This window comes from Canis lupus, chromosome 3 (assembly GCF_003254725.2).
Source record: "Canis lupus dingo isolate Sandy chromosome 3, ASM325472v2, whole genome shotgun sequence".
Lineage (NCBI taxonomy): Eukaryota > Metazoa > Chordata > Mammalia > Carnivora > Canidae > Canis > Canis lupus.
The window spans coordinates 23,329,136-23,352,352 of record NC_064245.1 but is presented as its reverse complement, the minus strand read 5'-3'; the positions used below and the strand labels follow the sequence as shown (position 1 = coordinate 23,352,352).

Below are 23,217 nucleotides of genomic sequence, written 5' to 3'. Positions count from 1 at the left end.
TATAACTACCAATATCTTTATAAATAGAAGAGGCACTTACCTATCCAAGGTAGCTAAAGTGCACTCTATTTTCAGGGGAGTAAAGTGACTTATAGGTATTCTGAACACTGATTCCATTAACTACTTCCTAATATATTCAAGGTCTCATTATTTAAGCTTTTAATAGATCTGATGCTATGAATCTCATATTTTTTGAAACCCTGCAAAATTACTTATTTTAGTTTTAAAAACAGTATTTGAAATTTGATTTTTTTTCTAACAGTACTCCCTGTCATAGTATAAAAATATTAATAAGACATTTTTCTGGGAATTTGTCTATCAAGTATATCCTATGTGCAAAGTCCTTTTGTAAGCACTATGAAGCATGCTAAGGTGCTGAATGATCTCCACTCCTTATACTTATTTCCTGTTTTAAAACAAGGTAAAGTATGAGTAATGAAATAATCAATGTAAAAATGCTTTATATTTTATAAAAACCTCTAAAAAAGTAACTGGTATTTATTGTTAAATATGGATCTATAGAGATACATAAATGAATAGATATAAGATCTTAATCAGAAGATATAGTGTTCTTAATACAGCCATTCTTAATACATGTATAATATAGTTCATTCAAGATGATCTATAAATTTAATGCAATTTTAATCAAAGTTTTATCTATACGTTTTTCTGAAGTAATTGACAAGTTAATTGCAAAATTTATATAAAAATATAAAATACCAGTAGAATACATTTAGAACTATATTACCTAAAATTCAAGCTTTACTATAAAGTGATATTAATCAAGACACCCTGGTGTTGGTGTAAAGACAGAGAAACAGATTAAAGACAGAGTAGATAAAATCAATGCGATCAAGATATACCAAGACATTACAATGGAGAAAGCAGTCTTCCCAACAAATGGAATAACTGAATTATCCATGGGGAAAAAAAGCCTCAATTTGTACCTAATGATACATGCAAAAATTAATTTAAGAAGGATAATAAACTCAAATGTAAAAACTAAAAATGTAAAATTTCTAGAGGAAAAACTAAGATAATATATTTGTGACATCGGGCTAGGTAGAAATATTTTAGGACATCAAAAGCACTCTAAGCTATCACTAAAATTCATGTCATTAAAATTAGAAAGTACTACCTAAAAGACATCATTTATCAAGTCACGGATTAGGAAATACATTTGCAATATACATATGGCAAAACACACATATCCAGAATATATACAGAACCCCTACTAATCAACCTTACAACACCCAAACAACAACAAAAAAGAAATACTTGTGAAGGATTAGACACTTCACAAAAGAGATTATGGTCAATAAACTCCACAATAGTGCCCTCAATATCCTTAGTCGTTAGAAAACACAAGTTAAAAACACAGTGAAATACTATTTTGTGTCAACTAGAATAGCTACAATCAAAAGACTAATAGTGACAGATTTGGGGTAAGGATATGGAACTAGACCTTTCATACATAGCTGCTGGGAGAACAAAACTATACAATCACTTTGGAGATCTGCTGAGTAGTTTTCAAGTTAATATGTATCTACCTATGACTCAGCAATTCTGTTCCTAGAATTTTACCCAAGAGAAATAAAATTATGCCAATTCAGAAAATAAAAGATCTTTTAAGATTTTTTTCAGATTATCTTTATTCATTATAAAAGCTAAAAACTGGAAACAACCCAATTTTCCACCAACTACAGAACAGATAACCAATTGTGCTATATTTACATGAAATACTATTCAGGAATAAAAAGAAACGCACTCATGGTATGTCAAGGATAAATACCAAATTCATTATGATAAATGAATGATGCCAGACTAAAATACACACATACACACTGTATCATAACAATGGTATAAAGTCCAAAAATAGACAAAATTATTCTGCAATGATAGACAAAATTAATCTGCAATGATAGAAATAAAAAACACAGATTTTGGAGAGAAGAGGGATAAGGATGAAATTCAACTGGAAACAACATAGAAGAATATTCTAGGATTGTGGAACTGTTCTATATCCTATTTTAGATAATAATTAGATGGGTCCACACAATTTTGAACTACATAAACACTTAAGATTGTGTCATTTGTTTACTTCTCAATAATGCCTCTAAAAATTTATAGTACTGTTTTATCACTGCAGATATATCAACTATTTTCATAACCCAAAAGTAGCAACATTGACCATTTCCACATATAATAACCTAAACTGAAAGTCATAGGAGATCTCCAGGTGGCCCAGCAGTTTAGCACCCGCCTTCGGCCCAGGGCATAATCCTGGAGTCCTGGGATTGAGTCCCACATCAGGCTCCCTGCATGGAGCCTGCTTCTCCCTCTGCCTGTGTCTCTGCCTCTCTCTCTGTCTCTGTCTCTCTCTCTTATAAATAAATAAAATAAAATATTAGTATTAAAAAAAAAAAGAAAGTCATACTCTGGTTACACAAGTATTGTCTGTATACTGTCTTGCAGCTGCAATCTGAGTAACAGTATCCGATAAAGACAACCTTATGAAGATACTTAACAAATGAACTTCATGCAGAACACATATAAACCAACTTCCCAAATGAGCAGTGATGCCAAAGGAACCTAGTTTTAATTATAAATATGTATTAATAGGTCTCCTGAAGTGGTTTCCACTTCCAATTTTTGGATTGTCAGCTTTAAAAGCACATAACGATACCTTTTTACTTTACTATACACTTTGTTATTACCCTAACAAAAGAAATAACAGTATTTAGGTTCCTGGAGTGCAGCCAAAGTATCCGTCAATTCATTTTGCTTTAATTTCCTTTGGCAGGAGTCAAGGAACTACTGAATCATCTGAAAAAGCTCTAAATTGTTTAATTTTATCTTCCTCATACTCAGCATATTCCTATCATTTCTTGAATCAAAAAATAAAAACAAAAAACAAAAACGATTGGTGCAGTCTACATTGCCTAATTTTGTCCAATTAAATGTTATGCAGTGATGGTTTACATTCCTCATATTGCCAAATGACCTAAATATTTTTTCTATAATGCAGTTACATATGAAAATGCTTACCATTACATTGGACATACCAACGTAAATGAGCCCAAGAATTCACAGTTAAAGTTTGTATGCTCCAATTGCTTGGGCTTAGATTCTAGGCTTAGCTCATAGTAATTGCCTTCACAAACAATTAATCCTGGAGGAGTTCTTCATGACTCTTATCCCAAAGTCAATTGACTTAATTTATAACGTATTCCCAATTAAAGTTAAATCAGCACCCTGCAATTTCCAACCCTAGATTGGTTTACTATGCAGTTGTTATCAGTAATAACATTTTAAATATTTTAAGGTACTTTTAAATTATGAGGAATACAAAGCAAAATAAATAACCTCTTTGGAAGTAATAAAGAAATGCTACTTCAAATTTATGCCACCTTTCTAAGAATATACAGAAATTATTTTTATCAATAATTCTGCCTATATTTTTTTCTTATTTTTAAATTTGACTTTCAAATACATTCTATTTTGAAAGCAATTACCATATGAATTTTATCACTAACTAAAGATATCATTTAATTTAGATATTCATTCTTTTAACTTATTTAAATACTGTCCTTTACAATAAAGTATTATATTATTATATATTATATTATATACATAATAAAGTATTAAAGTATTATAAACTTACATATTATATATATGTATTTATAGTTATGGGGAGGAGGGATAAATCCCAATAACAAAATTGCTTTTTGGTGTTAGAATCCAAACTCATTCTTCCACTAAGGGGTATTATCAAGGAACTACTTATTCAAAATAAGTTATGAAAAAAATAAAAAATAAAAAAACAAAAATAAGTTATGATTCATATATAATTTTGAAGTTGAGCTTTTTTAGAAACAAAATAGAGTATGTTTCTCTAACATCAATTCTATAATACTATCTAAAATATTTTAAATACTATCACTGCTACTCTATTTAAGGAAATTTGTATTAATTTCATTTTTGTGGACTGGCATTGGGCCCAGAAGAAGATAAAATTTGGGTTGTAGGAACATAGAAGGAGAGAAGATGACTGATTCTTGTAGAGGTGGTAATTTTCTCAGCAGAGTGAGAGAATGATTTCTTAAGTCTCTACATTCTCATGAACAAATAAGAATTTTCTAAGCTAGCCACTCTAGGTCTCAACTTAGGGTTGAAAAGAGCAGATAAAATCACAGCCAAAAAATAAATTAATTAATTTAATTAAATAAAATCACAGACATGTGAAGATATCAGATATGAATATGCCCATGTTAACATATAAGAGCGGTCCAGCATCCACCACTGATTAAGTTATCACAGTACAGGAACAACCTACATATCAGATGTGTCATCACTTCCTAGTATGCTTATGTTCCTTTTCCAAACAGGTGTAATCAAAAGTTTTCATAACATCTGTATATGTTCAGTAAAACACACAAAAACAAATGAGGGGAATATCAATACTAGTTGATTCTATAAAAGTAGAGAAAACAAAGCAAGAATTTGACTACCAGCAAAATAGGTGATTTATATGAGAATTTTCTGGTTCCAAAATCATTCCCTGTATATTGCTTCATTTTAATTTCGATCATAAGGAAATTAGGGCTTGCTGAGAGATTCGAGTTTGCTGAGAGTCACAGGCAAGTACTTGGTACAGCCAGGATTAAGTCGTTTGATACCTAAACTAGTCCACACTGCTTTACAAATGAGGAGTTATACAAACCTATACCTACGTAAGATTATGTATGTAAACAATAGGAAGATTCTAGTTCAATGACCTTCACCCTTTGGGGTTTTGCCCATTAAATATGCTAAATTATATGGCAAAAGGGACTTCGTAAATGCAATTAAGATTGCTAATCAATCACTTAGCCTTAAAATAGAGAGATAATCCTGAATCTTCAAATTGTAATTGTTTCTTTATGAAGACACTCACATAATACTCAAAAGAATGCTTTAAATTATGACTTGATTTGGAAAAATCCATATGTATTCGCTCAATAAATTTCAATAGTTTTAACCATGTGGCATCCTCCTTGCTTTGGCAATCGGTTGTTTTTAGTCATAAACATCGTTACTTTAGAAGTAGGTACAAATTGACCTAGCAGTCTTCTATCCTGAATTACTAATGTCTATTTCTTAATTCATGTGAACTACCTGATTAATTCTGTAGAAAGCACAGCGTTCTATACTAATCCTTAAAATATGTTTGTATATCTATATCTTATATTTAACCTAAATGTCTTACATGAAAGTTGTCTTTTCCCCTGAAGTGGGGGCACTGTAAAAGTCAATTCTTTAAAATGCAAATAGAATTCTTTTATTTTAAAACCTTTAGGTCAACATAAACTTAATTTTTATCCATTTTTGACATAAAATATTAAAATAAACTTGAACTGCTGAAAGGTAAGACATAGTGAAGAGTTTTCTGAATACCAAGTACTGACCACAGAGACCACGAGTCATGAATAAGTAGATTACAAAAAGCTTTCATGCTGTCAACTGCCTTATATACCATATTTACAATTGAGACCTCTAAAGCAAAATGTGAAATAAAAATAACCTAAAATATTTTAGAAGTTTCTATTATAGGTTATAAATCAGGACACAACTTACAGTCTATATTCAGAGTAGAAAGTAAGTGCCACTAGGTGGGAAGAATATAAAGGAAGCAAAGACCTCCTGGTGGGTTAGGTGACACTAAAGGATATTCTATTACAAACAATACTATAGACTATTTATGTCCCCCCAAATCCATATATTGAAACCTAATCCCCAATGAGATGGTATTTGGAGGTGGGCCCTTTGGAGGTGATTAGGTCGTAAGGGTCGAGGCCTCAGTAATAAGGTAAGTGCTAGAGCATGTGAGGACACAGTGGTGAAATGATGGCTGCCTCTGACCCAGGAGGCAGGCTCTCATCAGACACGGAATCTGCTAACACACTGCTTTTGGACTTCCTAACCTCCAGTACTGTGCAAAACTAATTTGTTTTTTATAATCTACCCAGTCTATAGTATTTTTGTTAGAGTAGCCATAACAGACTAAGAAAATGCTCCCAAAATTAATGATTTAAAACCAGAAACATAACCAAAATATATTTAACACAAATTGAAAAATTGCCAAGCTCTGTTTGTTGATTGGCCAGTTTGTCAATTTGATCCAGGTTCCCTTAGGCCATTCCAGGGTATCCCAGGGTAATGGTCTCCTTTACAGTAATAGCAACTACCACAACTAAGAAAATGAAAAATACGCAATATTTAGTATTAAGGGTATCCCAGGGTAATTGTCCCCTTTACAGTGATAGCAACTATCACAACTAATGAAAAATATTTAATATTTAGTATTAAGGGTATCCCAGGGTAATTGTCCCTTTACAGTAGTAGCAACAACCACAACTAAGAAAATGAAAAATACTTAAAATTTATTGAGAGTTTATAGTCTGCCAGGATCTATAAGCATATTATATGGGTTATAACTCTTAATCATTACAATGACCCTATTAGATTGCTTCTGCTTTATCTATACACTACAGATGAGGAAAGAGGTTAGGTATATAAATCGTAAATGGCTTCAGAATGAATAAATGGTTTAACCAGGATCCAACTTCCATTCTAACTGATTCTATTCTCTTATCACATTATATCAGTATACCTGCAAATTACGTATCAGCTAAAAGACTCTTCTTGATAAAAGTAAAAAGTAAAATAATAACTGGATGAAAAAATGACTAGCACTCAATTCATTTATCAATTACTTTTTATCATAATTTGTGCCAAGCACTGTGATTAAAAACTGGAGATACATCACCATCACTGTCATGGTCATCTCCATCACAGGCCAAAGACATTGTTCTAAGCTCTTAACCTGTATTAGTTCCTCACATTACCTTTAGCAGTCAGGCTCTATTATTATCATCCCCATTTTATTTATTATTTTTTTGAAAACCAAGGACAGTCAACTGTTGAAATTGAAAACTCTGCTCCTGAGCCTGGAAGCTTTATCTTGTTTTAGGTTACACACACATTACTATGTTTTATTTTGCATAAATAACAAACATTTTAATGCTACATACAATATATGCTAACAAATTAGAAAATATTCTTAAATTGTACTATTGTATCAGAAATGATAAATTATCAAAAGTGGAAAAGGGATAACAAGTAAGTGCTCTATTCATTATGGAAGCCCCCAGAAATAGTATTCACAAAAGTACTCAACAAACAGCGGCACCTGGGAGGCTCAGCTGGTTAAGCGTCCAACTCCTGATTTCATCTCCAGTCATGACCTCCAGGGTTGTGAGATGGAGCCCAGCTCTGGGCTCTGGCTGAGCATGGAGCCTCCTTAAGATTCTCTCTCTCTCTCTCTCCTCCACCCCACCCCCCTCTTTCCCACTCTCCCTCTCTCTAAAAAAAATTTAAAAGTACCCAACAAACAGATCAGACTGCTTGGGAGGTGAGTTAAAACTCTTAAAATACTCCAGGGAAGAGAAACTTTCCAATTAATTCTACAAATATAGCACTTCCCTAGTACCAAAGTTGATAAAGATTGCTCAAATTACCATTTATAAAAACAGATGCCAACAATCCAAGTAAAATATTAGCAAACAATATTTTGATTTATTTCTAATCATATACAATGATTACTAATTAAAATTAATAATTCATAATTTAATAATAAAAATACTGGCCCACTAATAGAGAAACAGCCCAGTTAGTCTCTAAACTGATACAAATTATCAGATAATTTAGTATATGATGTGTGCTTCATTTTGTAACAATTTTTGTAAGTTGTGTTGGGACACAGAGCTAATCATTTGGTAGAAAAAGCAAAGAGCAATTCTTATGCACTTAAATATGATGCCAAAAGCAGAAATCATGAAGGAAAATATGGATACATTCTACAAAATAAATTTAACTGTTACATAAAAAACATAATAAATACAGAGAGATAAATGAAACTTGAGACAACATGCTTATACTAATATATCTTACTTCCTTAATGTTTTTGGAAAGTGAGGCTTGACGTGAGCACCCTACATAAAGGTGAAATCCATTCCTGAAATCGCTACCCACTTCTTTTAACCTGCTAGACAATTTCTTTTGTATATTCTTTGATCCCCTTCATTTGACTCATTAGAATTTAAGCTTATGTGAGCAAGGACTGTCATCTGCTTCATTCACTCTTGTGATTCTATCGCCCAAAACAGTTCTTGGCATCAATATCGGCTCAATAAAAAGTTGTTGGATATAAATTATAAGACTCTGTGGCACGATCAATTTTATGGTGAAAACTATTACTTTTAAAAAAAAGAAAACTATTACTTTGAGATATTTATTTATTAAAATAAGTCTCTAAATATAGATACCAAGTGACACCATTATAGCTTTTGTTCAATGGCTATATATTTATAGGCTCAAAAATAATTAAAACGTTAGGGAAGAGGAATTAATTTAGCCAAATGTTCTTTCTTATCACATAAAAAATGAGCAAAGCATTAGATTTTATAAGTTTTACTCTACACACTCTTTTGACATCGTCTACCCTCTTCAGAAAGACACACTTTCAGAGCTTTCAGACTAGCAGGAGAAAACATACAATTACTGAGTTACAAGCACACAAATAGTTTTACAACTGAGGCATTTAAGAAAGGTAGAAGCATAGTTGCCCAAAGGGGATTAAACAGCAGTCAGTGGTCACATAAAGATTGTCATTACACACAAAAAAAAACTCTAAATAGAGCTGTTTCTGAGGCTCTTGGCTCCTGGGTAGACACAGCTCCCCCGGTGCTGTCTTTTCCCCTCTGCCAAGTACATCTGGGTTTAGCAGGTGTGACTGCATGAGGGAGGAGGGAAAGAAGTTATGGTTGAAGGAAAGTTATTACTAGTGGAGCTTATGGGAGTGATCCCCCAGGCACTGGGACAATTAGCAGATCAAAGGGCTACCTACAGCTCCTCCACCAGACAATTAAAACCACCAAGAAGTGTTTGGATTTTGTTGCAGACTTTTCTTGTCACCCCCAGATAATAAAATGACAAACTAAAGCTTGCTGTTTATCTTCCATATACAATTACAACTATTTTATTGCAATTTGATAATTTAAGGTAAAACCCAAATCTTGCTTTTAAAGTGTTTATAAATTAGACAGCTATGGAAACAAGTAGGTCATTTATTTAGTCTGCTCTTAGAGTTTGCCACTACTAAAGTATTTATTGCTTTCTCAAAGTGTATCACTTGTGCCATAAATCACAGGTCAATGCATCAGTGCTCCAAGCAGATAAGAATTTATTAAATGAGCTAATGGGTCTATCAAAGGAACACTTTTTTTTTTTTCAACCAGAGAAAGATTTATACACCAACAGAAGTTTTTTAATTCATGTTTTTCAGTCATCCACACGTGTGAATTTAGCCAACAAATACGGAGTGCCAAAATACTGAATGCCTACTATATATGAGGCATCATGTTTAGAGCTGGATATCCACATTGCGGAACAAAATGTTTTTCCTGCCTACATGGAGCTTACAATACATTGGAAACAAGAAATGAAATAGATAAGCTAATAAGTAATTTTATAGCTATGATTTTTTAAAGGGCCATAAATTTTTTTAAAATAGTGATAGAGAATAATGATAGGACTATTTTGTGTGTATATGTCAGAGGGAACATGGGTAACTTGGAGAAAGCAACCAGAGAGATTATATGAGATTGTGCAGTTTAGGCTAAGGAACCAGTCAGGAGCAGAAAATGGCAACATTTAGAAAGAGATAGCTAGAAATGAATATAGAAATAGAAAAAAAAATACAGAAATACAGATAGATGGTAGTTTCGAAAAGATAATGAATATTTTACAGACCCAAAAGGAAATAAATACAAAAAAAAAAAAAAAGCTAAGGATAGGAACTTGCACTATAATTTAGCAATATCCACATGATACAAAAATAGCAGTAAATAGCATAATAATATAATTTGCAGGAAATTAGGTTATTCTGTGATTCTATGGGCAAAGAATATACCATATGATAGTAACAAGCATTATACTACATACAAAAATGAAAAAAAAAAAAGTAAAATTCCAGTGAGGGCAAAAGCATAACAAAATATGAAAAAAATGGCTTATTTGGAAAAAAGTAGTTTGATACAGAAAAATAACTAGCAAAACAATAGACCAAAATTTAGAATATATTTGCAAAAATAAGTAATAAAAAATAAAATTAAGAATGTATTTGCAAAACTAAAAAGGACAGGCTAATGCATATGGCATTATTTTAGGAAGGCACATCCCAGGAATTCTCTGTTCAGTTTTTGGCAAGCCTATTGAATAAATATGCAGGCTACTTGAACAGATTCCAAATGAAAAAACTAAAATGATGAAAATAATGGCTTACAAGGATAGATTAAAGGAAGAACTGTGTACAACTTTAGCATGTCAGTAACTAAAGAAGAAACATTATGGTTTACAAATATTTGAAACATGTAAATTTGAGGAAAAAGTTCTTTGTGTACAAAGTTGCACAATTTTAAGTATGTTGAAAAGGCAAAAGAAATATTCCCCAAGTAATAATGTTGTTTTCCAGTTAGAACCATTTGGACAAATGATCCAATATGGGCAAGGATTAAGACCACCAAGCAGACAGAGACATTTCCAGTAACCTAAACTATGCTGACCTCAAATACATCAAGGACCATTTGGATAGGATGAAGTAGGTCAGGGCAAAACTGTAAAATCTTCCTATCCCCCAGATGTGCTTTAAATTTAGAAGGGATCTTTCCTTGGATTTAGGTCTTCCTCTGTAATTGTATTATAGTGAAGTGAGTCCTAGACTTGGATCTGTAAGGCTTAGTTTGAGCGCGCACCACTTACCCTATTCTCATCTATATCCTCATCTGCCAATAAAGATAACGATAACCCCCTAGACACTTGTGAGGTTTAAAAGGGCTGTTGCATATGAAAACATATTTTATGTGGCTAAAGGCAGTGCTCTTAGTGAGATATATCAATTATTAGAATGATCTCAACATGTCAAAAGCTGTAGGAAAAGGACTGTCAAAGAGTATGATGCTTGGGACTAGGCCATTAGACTGTCTTCTGCCTAGAAGAAATCTGTTCTTCTCTGAGTCACTGTTTACCCACAGTCCTCTTAACTGGATACTGTTTTCTCTCCCAAAGTTTATAGCTGTGAGATACGGCATTAGTCTTTCCCATTCCTCAAAGCAATTTCCTGAACATTTTTTCTCCTTCCCCTCAAAAATCAAAAATAAAAACAAAAAGCCCCAGCTAGTTTTCATTTCCTGTAACAGGGACGCCTGGGGTGGCTCAGTGGTTGAGCATCTGCCTTTCACTCAGGGCCTGACCCCAGGGTCCAGGATTGAGTACCACATCAGGCTCCCTGCAGGGAGTCTGTTTGTCCCTCTGCCTATGTCTCTGGCTCTCTGTATGTGTCTCTCATGAATAAATAAATAAAACTTTAAAAAAAATTCATATAACAGATCTCTATTCCTCAATACTACCCTCATATTATAGTTATCTCTTGATCTCTGCACTATGTCCCCTCATTCCTTGAAGATTTCTATTCCTGGTTCACCGTCATTCTCTCCAACATTTCTTCTTGAAAAACTTTTTTCAGTACCCGCATAAATTATTTTTACATTCCTTGACTGTTTTCTTCTAATGATCCTGTCTTCTATCCTCCTTCAAACATAGTTCTGAATGGTTGAAGTAGTTCATAGTTCAATATGATTCTGCCCCAAAATTTACAATTATCAATTAACTATAATTTCCATACAATTTCTGCAGTGCCCCATAATACTTCTCATAAAACACTTTCTAGATTTCTTGCTCATTCCATTTACGACCCTCAACTCAACCTTTCAGCTATACTAGGATTTCCAATGGGTTGTGCTAACTTCTGACAGCAATCCAATTTTCTTAGTTGCAGGGATGGGAATGAGACTTTGAAAACTACCTAGTTCGGGACTTAATGAAGCAAAAATGGTAAAAGCATCTGGGCCGAGAAATTTAAAAATAGTTGAATACCCCTGAAAATGGAAAAACACAGACAGAGAAAGAAGGTTGGGAAAGAAGTGAGATAAGAAAGACCACAAATTGCAGCAGTGACAAGAGTGAGTTTGTGGGAATGAAAGGCAGAGAGGGTAGAAAAATGATAATTCTGGTAAGAGAAAGTCTGAGAAATTTAAAGTACTGGTAGCTAAAAAAAAAAAAAAAAAAAAGTCCTGGTAGCTGAGCCAATCATGTGATGAGAAAGTCTATTGGATAGCATTGCCAATAGGTTCCTAAAAATGGAGATGGGAATCATTAGTGTTGGGAACTTCCAGGAAGTTCATTACCAGAATGTAGAAAGGGTCACTAGCTTATTCATGCATGAAAGATTTTTAACGGGACAAACGGACAAACGTGAAGAGAAGAAAAAGGGTTCCGATTCTTTGAGAAAGTTCAGGATGTCAAGATGGTTAGTTATTTAACAGTCTGTTAAATAACATACAGTCTCCCTACAGGAAAGGAGCTGTTGTAGGCTGATGGCAAGAAAGTGTTTATGTCAGAATGAGAGGCAGTTTTGAATAGTTTTTGAAAAAGCAATAGTACACAAACTCCTCCTTTTCATCTTGTGAGTCCAAGAACTGAGAAAAATGTACCACAAGTAAAGTGGTATAGCAGAAAAGAGGAAAAAGTATGTTGGAATCAGAATGTGTAGAGTCAAGTTCAAACTCACTGATTGCTTGAATTATTGATCATGTGACTTTTTGAACCTCAGGTTCCTTATCTGCTAAAAGAAATTAAGAATGTCTTCTTTGTTTATGGTCCATAGAATGGAGATGGGAAATACCTAAGAAATTTACCCTATTGCTTTATTTATTATTCTTGGGGAATAAATATAATACTGTGGAGCTCTATTTACACTATTAAGTATATACATAAACACAGTGTTATTAATAAGGTGATCTCAGATGGTGTAATTTTTGACATTTTGCAAAATGTTGAAAGTGAATCCAATACTGGTTTAAAAAAATAAACCATCTTTTAGTTAAATAATTGTTAAAATAAACCAGGAAATTTTCTAGTTGATGTGGTTTGAGACCACTCAGTGCTTTTGTTTGGCTAAAGTTTCTTAATGGGGTTACATAGAAATAAAATTAAATGAGGACAGGATGTGAGGTAAATTAAATACTTTCATTAAGCTAGCAGAAATAAAAACCTTGTTAACCTTTAAAACCACTTTGTCCTACATTATGTACCTGAAAATTGCAGAGAAAGCATGCTCTTATATATCATATTGAGTAACAACGAAACCATGCAGATGAGCAATGGAATCCTAGAAAACCAAAAAAGAGTAAAATCTCATGTCATAATACACTGAATGGCAAGATTGTAGGGGAAAAAAATGAGTTTTGAATCATTTCCCAAGTGTTGTACTTCTTTTCCCTACCTTTGCTGTTCTTCTTGGTGATATAGGATTCTAAAAGACACATTAACTCTCCAACCTGTATTTCTGAATGTGAAAAGAGGTATCATATTTTACCAACTTGTATTAGAAAATTTTAAAAATCTTGTCCCAAAAGAAGAAATATAATTTACCCTTTCCAAATACCTTCCAGTTAAATAGTAAGAGATACGAAGTGTGTGTTTTATAAATAAGAAAATCTATCTCCACAAACTATCTCCACCATATAAAGGACATGTGACTCATTGAAACTGCATGCTTTAGTAGTTAAGAAAGCAGGCTCTGGATTTAACCTGGATTCTAATTCTAACAAGCTGTTTGGTAGCTATGTGATCTGGGGAAAAGATTTAACGTCTGTATTTCTGATTTCTCCTTTGTACGTTAACAATAACTGTATCTGCACCCCCAAAGACTTGTAAAAATCGAAGTGGTATTTAGAACAGTGGAACACATAGCATGAACTCAATAAATACTAGACTTGTTATCTGTACTTAGGAGAGGTATCAGAATGAATGTCCATGTTAACTTGTCTAACAAAATGCTTAATCTGACTGGTGGCAGTCCCCGAGTAAAGAGAAGAAGGAAAAAAACTATTGCCTGAAAAATTACTGTTTCTGGGTCAAACTTAGAGTCAGTTGGAAATGTCAGAACCTTGTATTTAACAACAAAAAAAAATCTATCACTTAGAGGTAGTTCTTCTTTTAATTGAAGATGGATAGCCACCCTAGAAAGCACTTTACATCATCCTGTACATTAATACTATATTTTTAACAATGCTTTTGCAGGAGCATTGACAAGTATTCCCAAAGTATGCTCATTCTACCACACAGATTGTAAGGAAAACATTTAAGTAAGAAACAAAGCTTTTAAAGCTTCTGAAACTACTTTTGACTTTTTTTTTTTTTTCTGTAAAAGACAAACTGCTGTTGAAAATGTGTAAGTACTTCTTGAGGAACACTGATAAGGCCAGGCAGGAATAGCTCTATTCATCTGAATGTATATTGAGCATCTATTTGGGGCTTTGTTGTTGTTTAGTTGGATTGTTTTGCCTAGCTCCCTTATAAGTGTTGTCTGTATGGAAGCACTACACGCAAAACAAGAGCTGGGGTATAAATTCTAAAACATTCTGAATGGTATTTTGCTTGTTGCTTGTCCAGAGCCAATATTTCGAAAGTTAGTGTTTACAAAACTAAGCTATTGAAAGAAAAAAGGATGAATAAACTACACAAAAGGAGAGTTCAATTAGTATAGGGAAAGGAATACGTGCAGAAAGAAAGGCATGAAAGATGTGAGCGTGGATGGACGACTGATGCCAACAGGTGGCAGACATTAACTGGAGGGAATTGTCAATTTATTCCAAATAAAAATATTCTCTAGTGTTCCCATTTGACTCTTCCACTCTTTTCTGCTCTGGAATGATAAGCCCATCTTACTCTGGTTATCTTCATATAATCTTGGGTATCAGTAAAATGTAAATGGTCATCCTGACCTCAGTACAGCAAGAAAAGCCTTAGGAGGATTATTCTGCATCCCTCAAATTAAAAATGTTATCCAATAGAGAGCAAAAATCTTAAAGAATGCATGATGGCCTATCCGCATTGATATAGATTAGCTTCAAATCAACACAATGTCATCTAGCATGAGATTAAAACCCTAGCCTTCCCATTTATGGACCGTTATGCTACCTTAAATTACTCTTAAAAGATATCAATCAGTCTGATGCAGACTTGTTTAAGAGAAAAAAGTAAAGCTAAGATATAGACTCAATCTTCTTTCTCCATAGTAACAATCACATTCAAAAGCCTCACTTAAATTCTTGTACTTAAATCCTCCATTCTGCTTCATGCACTATTAAATCTGTTGTTGAACTAATCCCACACAGTTACTATCACCATAATAATACATATTTTAAAAAACAAAATAACAACATATTTTCTTCTAAAATATAACCAGATAATTGCAAGACATCTTATCTGCATTCTGAGGTCTACTTCTTTTGTACAAAATTGAGTCCTAGATTTCCTAATACTTTCATTCATTATTTAAGGGGAAAAAGAATCAATAGAAAATGTATAATACCATATTCCCTGGATTGATGATAAAATAGAATATTAAACAAGAAATTCTTCAAATATCCATCTCGTCCACCATTAAGCAGGTTTTCCAAGCTTAAATATTTTTGACAAAATCTCTTCAACGATGCATGCATTTTACTGCTTTTCTATCCCCAAATGTCGAATATATTGCAGTGAGTCTTTGTCTAGGATGCAAGGCCAATAATAGCAGCAATTATTATAATATTCTTTGACACACTAATGCCTTTTGGTTTTGATACTTAGCCCCTCCCCCCATAAATGTCCCTGGTTTTTTACACTATACGGTACCACTGCTTTTGCATAGGCTTTTTTAGTCCCGTTTCTGTCTTATAGCTGCTATGGTTTTTTGCTCTGATTAAAGACTGACCTATTAGCTCATATGCCTTTCACTATTTGCATCCTGTTTACAGAAAGCCCAGAAACTTAAGCACCAAGAGAAACGAACTTTTCTCTATGATCTAAATACTGAATGTATTCTCTCTCTTAGGTGGTCAGGAGTTTTTGATGTTTTCTCCTAGTTTCTCAGCTATGTGCTACAAGCAAAATAAGAGACTTCTCTATAAGTAGGATGGCTATAAATTATTGTCCAGTTGATAGTTTCAGGCAGGACACTCTTACGGAATCAAGGTATAAAATCTCAAGTTGCTCCATAATTAAGATCCTAACTTATTTCCATTTATGTTTTTTTTTAAGATTTTATTTATTTATTCATGAGAGACACACAGAGAGAGAGAGGCAGAGAGACAGGTAGAGGGAGAAGCAGGCTCCATGCAGGGAGCCCACCACGGGACTCGATCCTGGGACCCCAGGATCAGGCCCTGGGCTGAAAGTGGCCCTAAACCACTGAGCCACCTGAGGATTCCCTCCATTTATGTTTTAAACCTCAGGATTTAGTAATAGAGGCTTCACATTATCATGTTGTGATCCCCCACACACACACACACACACACAAAAGTAAATGGCAAATTCCACGATGTTTTGGAGATTTGCAATCTCTTAATAATGACAGAATTTTATAATGGATTAGGTGCCCTAGTTGCCATCCAGCAGAGAAATGTTGGGGAAGAGGAGAAATAAAGATGGAAAGAAATGAAAATAACTTTTATATTAGTAGGACTGACACAGGAAGGATGTCACCAGATGAATGCTCTATGTCAGCGACTGTATAAGAAACTGAACCTGTAGAAATGGGGTATTGAATCTGTAACTCAGTTTGAAGAGCTATATCAGCAGATGCTAGAACTAATTTGCAAGGAATGGTTATCAGTTAAGGATCAATTAAAAATAAATAAATGATGTCAGGTCACTAAAAGCTATTGATATACAATAAGCACATATATAAGAATTAATAAATGCAGAAAATGGGTAATGACAAACTTTATTTATCATGTCATTTAGTCTCTTTTGACCACATGATTTATGTTATTTAGATACTTGCAAGCTTGCAAGCTCCAGGAAACATATACTTTACCATCATGAGAGAAAAGGATAACTAGTCATCTCTTACCAGTACTATAGATGTGTATAAATATACAATTGAATATATACCCACGCAAATTAATATAACAGAATTTTCCATTTATAAAACTTAGAGCTGGTATGGAGAGTATGCTTAAATGTATGCAAACATTGCAGCATTAATTGTTTCACTACAAGTACCTCATAGCATCTCTTTGGATGATACTCAAGAGACTTCTGAAAAATAATGGTTCAACCTAAGACATGGGCTTGTTTGTGGCAGTTAGTTAGAGTAACTGTTTCCAAGTCTAAAAACTGTGGTAAAAGCAGTAGGTTCTTAAAATTCACCCTCCTTCTGTTTCTCAGGGGAGCACTGAAAACTAACTAATAACATCAGTTTCACACAGAGCAGAAAGTCAGTTTACATGGGTTTGAAGACTCACCTTTACTGGTTTACTTCTTTTATTTTTTCCATCTTTCCTTTAAAAGATCTCCATTGATTATCCTGACACCTGCTGGCAAGGGCACAGGTGATCCTTGTCTACTTTTCCCTCCAACAACTTCCCCAAATCAAAGACTTTTTAGAGGTATTTTCAGTGACAACTAAGTGGTCATTTTTTCAGTTTAAGTATTTATGGTACTTGATTTCTAGCATTATCACATAACCATGAAAAAAATGTCAATACTTTTTCTACTTCACATGGGCAACCGCTCGACTCTTTGTATATAAATACATGTTTGTTTTTGATATTATAATCATGATATGGGCTATGAATAAACAAACAAAAAACATGCCAGGCTTCTTCCTTAAAACACAGATAATATTGAATAGAATAGTAGGGGACGCCTGGGTGGCTCAGTGGTTGAGCATCTGCCTTTGGCTCAGGGCATGACCTGGGGATCCCAGGATCCAGTCCCACATCAGGCTCCCCGCAGGGAGCCTGCTTCTCCCTCTGCCTGTGTCTCTGCCTCTCTCTGTGTGTCTCTCATGAATAAATAAATAAAATCTTTAAAAAAGTAAGTGAATAGTAGGAATGGCTTCATCTGGGCTTTCTACTATTTTTTTCCTTAATAATACCAATTTACAAATATTTAGGAAATAAACTCAACTATGTAAAAAGTAAATTGATTAGCTATGATAAGTCATGCCATTAATTACATATTTACAAAATTTGTGATTTATTTCTCAGTACCTACTCATTATGATTTACTCTGTCTTGAACTGAGTTTTGAAGCCTGCACCATTTTATGGGGTTTTTGTTGTTGTTTTGGCAAGAATCTGATGAACCTACTACATCATATATCATACTCAAAGCTATTGCACCTACAAGTGTACTCAGGAAACAACAAATATCAGAATTACTTTTTTAGGCTTTAACTCTCATATCAAGCAGCTTTTTAAAATCGTACACAAATGATGAAATATACAGTCCATCCCATTATGCAAAACCCTTCAAAAAATTAAAAGTCTTGAAAGTAAGTTATCTAATTAAAATATCTATTTTAGTATCAGTAAAATTAAAAGTATGGGCTACTAATTTAGACTCTAAGAAGTGTCAAACTTATATTTTGTAATGATCTTGAGTAACCAAGCTATTTCATATTAATACTGTACATTTTATCCCTTTCCGTTGCTATAATTTTGTGAGAAGGAAAAAAAAATCACATGTATCTGGCAATAAAAGCAAACTTTATTAAAATATTTACTAAAAATATCCTAGATCCTGAATACATGTTTCATATGAACACTGATCTAAAGGTTTTTGAGAAAAATACATGACAGCTTTAATTTAGAGAAGAGTATAGAAGTGAAATATATCTGCCTGGTTTTTGAAGATCTTTCTAACTTCAAGATCATAGAAGGAAGAATATAGCTTTTCAATGTTTTAACCATTAATTTTTATTATAAATGCTTTCCCAAACCATATGCATATTTAAAACAAAATACATTTCAATTCTAAGGAAACATTTCAAGAAAAATCAAAACAACTTTTTCAGGAACACAGCGGGGGGAAAAAGCGTGTGCTGTATCACCACTGAGTGAATGGGATGGCCAAGATTTTGCATTAGTGTCCAACTGTCAGATCAGGATACTTTCTCTTCACTTTATTAATTTTAGCTCAAGAGTCCAAAATAACTTTTAGGCGTTTCATCTGGCACCTGAATCAGCACTTATTTTTAAAGTCCAGAATTCATGGTCATGTAAATTAAGTAATGAAGATATTAATGTGTAATAAATCTTTAAAAGCACAAAAACCTGTTATTTCAGTATGAATATTGCTACACTAATCATAGAAGCATACTTTTATTATCTTGAGACTGTTCAGGTACTAATTTACCCTCACGTCGAATAACTAAAAATCACCATTGATTAAAAAAAGGAAATTCAAATGCCAATGATTCATAGTATTTAGGACATGTCTAGACATTTTTAGACAGTGCCATTTGCTTAAAGACTTCAGGCACCAACTGCAGGCACAGGGACAGATTGCATAAGATGTCACGTGCTTGCTGCAACTGTATGCATGTTATTGGATTTTTCAGAGCAACCCACAGCGATGAATAATTTAAGAGTTAATAAAATATTCAATCTGACTGATCCATTGGTTTAATTTCAAAATAAAAACGACTAATAAAAGAAATCACCGAGCCCCCCTCATTAACGCGCGTAAACTGCATCCCACGCAGGGAAACACCAATTTCTAAAAGGGCTGCATTTAGATAAACCGATGTCTGGGGAGGAGGGATGCAAGGGACATCCTCTGTGCTAACACTGGCCTCGGTAAGTTTACTCAAAGTTTAATTGTTCGGAGCTGTCACACGAGCTGCACCCTGCCTTCTGCGGGGCCGAGGAGAAGACATTAGAAAGGTGCAAGTTGAACAAAAAAGGGCTCCTGGAAAATGGTCCATTTCTTTCCTAAAGCCCCTTTTCCCACTAACCGCAGGCCGGCTTGGGGAAGGAAAAAAAAAAAAAGGAGCAACGTCTGAGGGAATATGGAGTAGACCGCTGCCCGGTTACGGCGCAGGCAGGGGCGGGAGTGGGGAGCCCGGCGGCGCCCCGCGGCAGGTGCGAGCCGAGGCCGCCGCGCCCCAGGCCCCGCCGCCCGCCCGGCGCGCGGGACGCAGCGGCTCCTCCTCACCCCGCCGCCCCCGCTCGGCTCGGGGGACAGAGGGGGCCGCGGGGCGCCGCGTCGGTGCGTGCGAGCGGCGGAGGTGTGCTCCCGGGTTCGGGTGGGAGGGAGGCGCGGAGGCGCGGACGGGCGGAGCGGGAGGCAGCGCCCGCAGCCCTCCCCGGGCCGACCCTGCGAAGGGATGCGAGTGCCGGAGGGATGCGGACGGAGAGAAGAGAAAGGGGGACCGGGGGGCGGGGGGGCACCCGGCAGAGCCGCCGCAAGCCCCTGCCCCCCTTAGCCTCTGCGGAGGGGCTGCCCCCGCCTGGCACCCGGAGGGGCGCCCACCTACACACGCGCCCACGCGGGGGGGGGCCGAGCATCGCGGCCGGCAGCGCAGCCGGGGCGCCCGGGGCACCGCGGACCGCGGCCCCCGAGCGGCCCCCGAGCGCCCCGCTGTCCCAGGCCGGAGCGCGGATGCGGGCGCGCACGGTGCGCGGCAGACACTCGTGCAGCGTGGATTTCAAACGGATCCGAGTCCAGGCTCCCACCCCAACTCTCCGGTCTCGGAGGCGCAGCACGCACAGCCCAGTAGAGCGCTCGGCTCTCCGCTCCAAGCAGCCTGCGGGCGGCGGCCTCCCCCTCGGACCCCTCCGTGGGCGCCTCAGGGGCGCGGGGCCCCCGGGGCGCGCCTCCAGCCCCCTCCCCGGGCCGACCCCAGCCCCGGCCGCGCGCGGCGACGCGGGCGGGACAAGGGCTCGTGCCGCCGAGCCAGCCCCTCGCAAAGGACCTCGGATTCGTCCGTCCCGCTCCGCGCGAGGCTCGCCGGAGTCCTGTCATTTTTTTTTTTTTTTTAATTTTTTTTGCAGGCTGGTGGATTGCGCCCGAGTCACGGAGAAGCACCAGCAGAGCAGCTCTTACAACTTTTCCGCTCTTGGGCGGGGGAGCGAGGGTGGCTCGCACCGCAAGGTCCTCGGTTGCCAAGACTTAGGCAGGTGCCCGGAGGGCGCGGCGAGCCCGGCTCGGAGCCCGGGGAGGGCAGAGGACGGGCGGGGTCCCGGGCGGCTGTGCCATCGCCGCAGCGCGTGCGTCCTGCTCGGGCGGGCAGCGGGGAGCCGGGGGGACCGCCCGCCCGCCGCCCGGGGCACCCGCTCCCCGCTCCCCGCTCCCCGCTCGGCCCCGCCGGGGCCCCGCCCGCCGCCGCGGCGAGCACCACCGCCCGCAGCGCCCGGGCCCCCCGCCGCCTCCCCGGCGCCCGGCGCCCGGTCCCCGCTCGCCCCACGCGCTCCGCGCCGACTTTGCAGCACTTTCCCGCGGCCCCGGGGGCGCCGCCTCCTCCGCGCCGCCCCCCCGGCGCGGCGGCTCCCGGGGGACCCCAGCCCGGCCCGCACCCCCGCCCGGCCCCGCCGCTCACCTCTGCACAGCTGGGGGACACCCAGGCCGAGCCCGATCAGGAGCCAGGCGGCCGCCGAGCGCTTCATGGTGCGGGCTCCGGGACGCGGCCCGGCCGGCCGGGGGGCGCGGCGGAGGGCAGTGTCGGCGGGGCGGGCGGCCGCTGCCGGGAATCCGGGGGACGCTGCGCGCCCGCGGCGCTCCTGCAACACGCGGCGGGAGAGGAGAGTGGCGGCCGCGGGCGCCGGGAGGCGGGCGAGCTCGGCGGAGCTGCGGGCGGGCTCGGCCTCCGCGGCGGGTGGGTCCCGGCCGAGGCGGGCGGGGCGGGCGGGCGGGCGGGGCTCCCGCGGCGGGGGCGGCGGGGATGCGCGCCCGGCCCCTGCGCTCCGGCCGCCGCGGCTGCGGGCTCCCGACCCGGAGACCCCGAGAACAATGGGGCGGGAGCCGGGGAGCGAGCGGCCCGGGCGCCCCGCGTGCTGTCAGCGGCGGCGAGCGCGGGCCTGGGCTGCCGGGCGCTCCCGCCTCCCCCGCCCCCCGGCCCCCTCCCCGGCCGTCCGCTCGCCTCCCTCGCCTCCCTCTCTCTCCTCCCTCTCCCTCTCCTCTCCTCTCCCTCTCCCTCTCCCTCTCCCTCTCCCTCTCCTCTCCTCTCCTCTCCCTCTCCCTCTCCCTCTCCCTCTCCCGTGGCTCCTTCTGCTGGAAGACGGAAGGGAGACAACTGCTGCCACACCCCGGCACCTGCCACCACCTCTAAAGTTCCCAGGGCGCCTGTACCTTCCCCGCGCGCGCCTGGGGCTCTAGGGTCCAGGGAAGCCCCTCCGCGCCGGCGAGTCTTGGTTCCAGCTCCGACTTTACTATTCACCGCGGTAAAGATGCCCCCCCCCGGGCCCCCCCGCGAAGTCCCGTTGTCAGAAGAGCCAGGAAAAAAAAAAAATAAGTTGAGAGATTTTTGAAAAGTGAATCTTGGGGCACGGAGCTGCGTGAGAAAGGAAACCCTGCAAAGCGAATTGCCCTGATTCTCCGAACTAATAATAATAATAATAATAATAATAATAATAATAAACCAAAAAAATGCCACCCAGTCCCTAACAGCCAGACCCTAATCAGCTAAGACCCGGCTGCCCTGCTGCTCTGTCCTCGCGCCTGCTCAGCTCCGGGGCTGGGAGACGGCTGCGAGCTTCTCGGTTCCCAGGGGCAGAAAGGGGAAGGCCTGGGGCGAGCGACCAGGACACACGTGCCTTGCTAAGGGGGACGCGTTTCGGAGGAGAAGTCTTGGGGACAGTGGAGGGACTTCGAGAAGAGGGAAGGCAAGGGCAGATGCTTGGAGTTCACCACGGTGGGTCCTACGTCTCTGCTATCCAGCAAAACCAGTATAAATGCACTGGAGTTTCTGGCAGTGAAAGAGGTTGCAGAGTACAGACTGTAGCTTAAAATAGTGCTTTCTCCTCTGTGTGTACGTTACAATGATGGCTTCGTGTACATGGATTTGGTTCCCGCAGTTGCAGGTACCAAAATGAAACACCGCTCCTTTTTTTTTTTTTTCCTCCTCTAGAGAAGGTGGTAGAGAGAGAACCACAGAAATAGAAAAATTGTAGGACGCATTCTTGAAAGCAAGCATTTGAAAGGAGAACCTACTCAGAAAGGGTAACAGGACAATTAATTGTGCAACTTCATCTCCTTTGACTCCTTGAGTCCTTTAAACTTCAAT

The 23,217-nt window shown here is 38.8% G+C and overlaps 1 protein-coding gene across 2 annotated transcripts in view; it reads right to left on the bottom strand.

Annotated features, from left to right (window-relative positions):
- EDIL3 (EGF like repeats and discoidin domains 3) overlaps positions 1-21,837 on the bottom strand; it is a 393,012-nt gene extending 371,175 nt beyond the window's left edge. For both annotated transcript variants that reach the window (XM_025437114.3, XM_025437115.3), the window contains exon 1: positions 21,535-21,837. In XM_025437114.3, coding sequence (XP_025292899.1) covers positions 21,535-21,601 — 67 coding nt within the window. In that variant the 5' untranslated portion in view covers positions 21,602-21,837. The remainder of the gene's footprint in view (positions 1-21,534) is intronic.
- Positions 21,838-23,217: the final 1,380 nt, after the last annotated feature.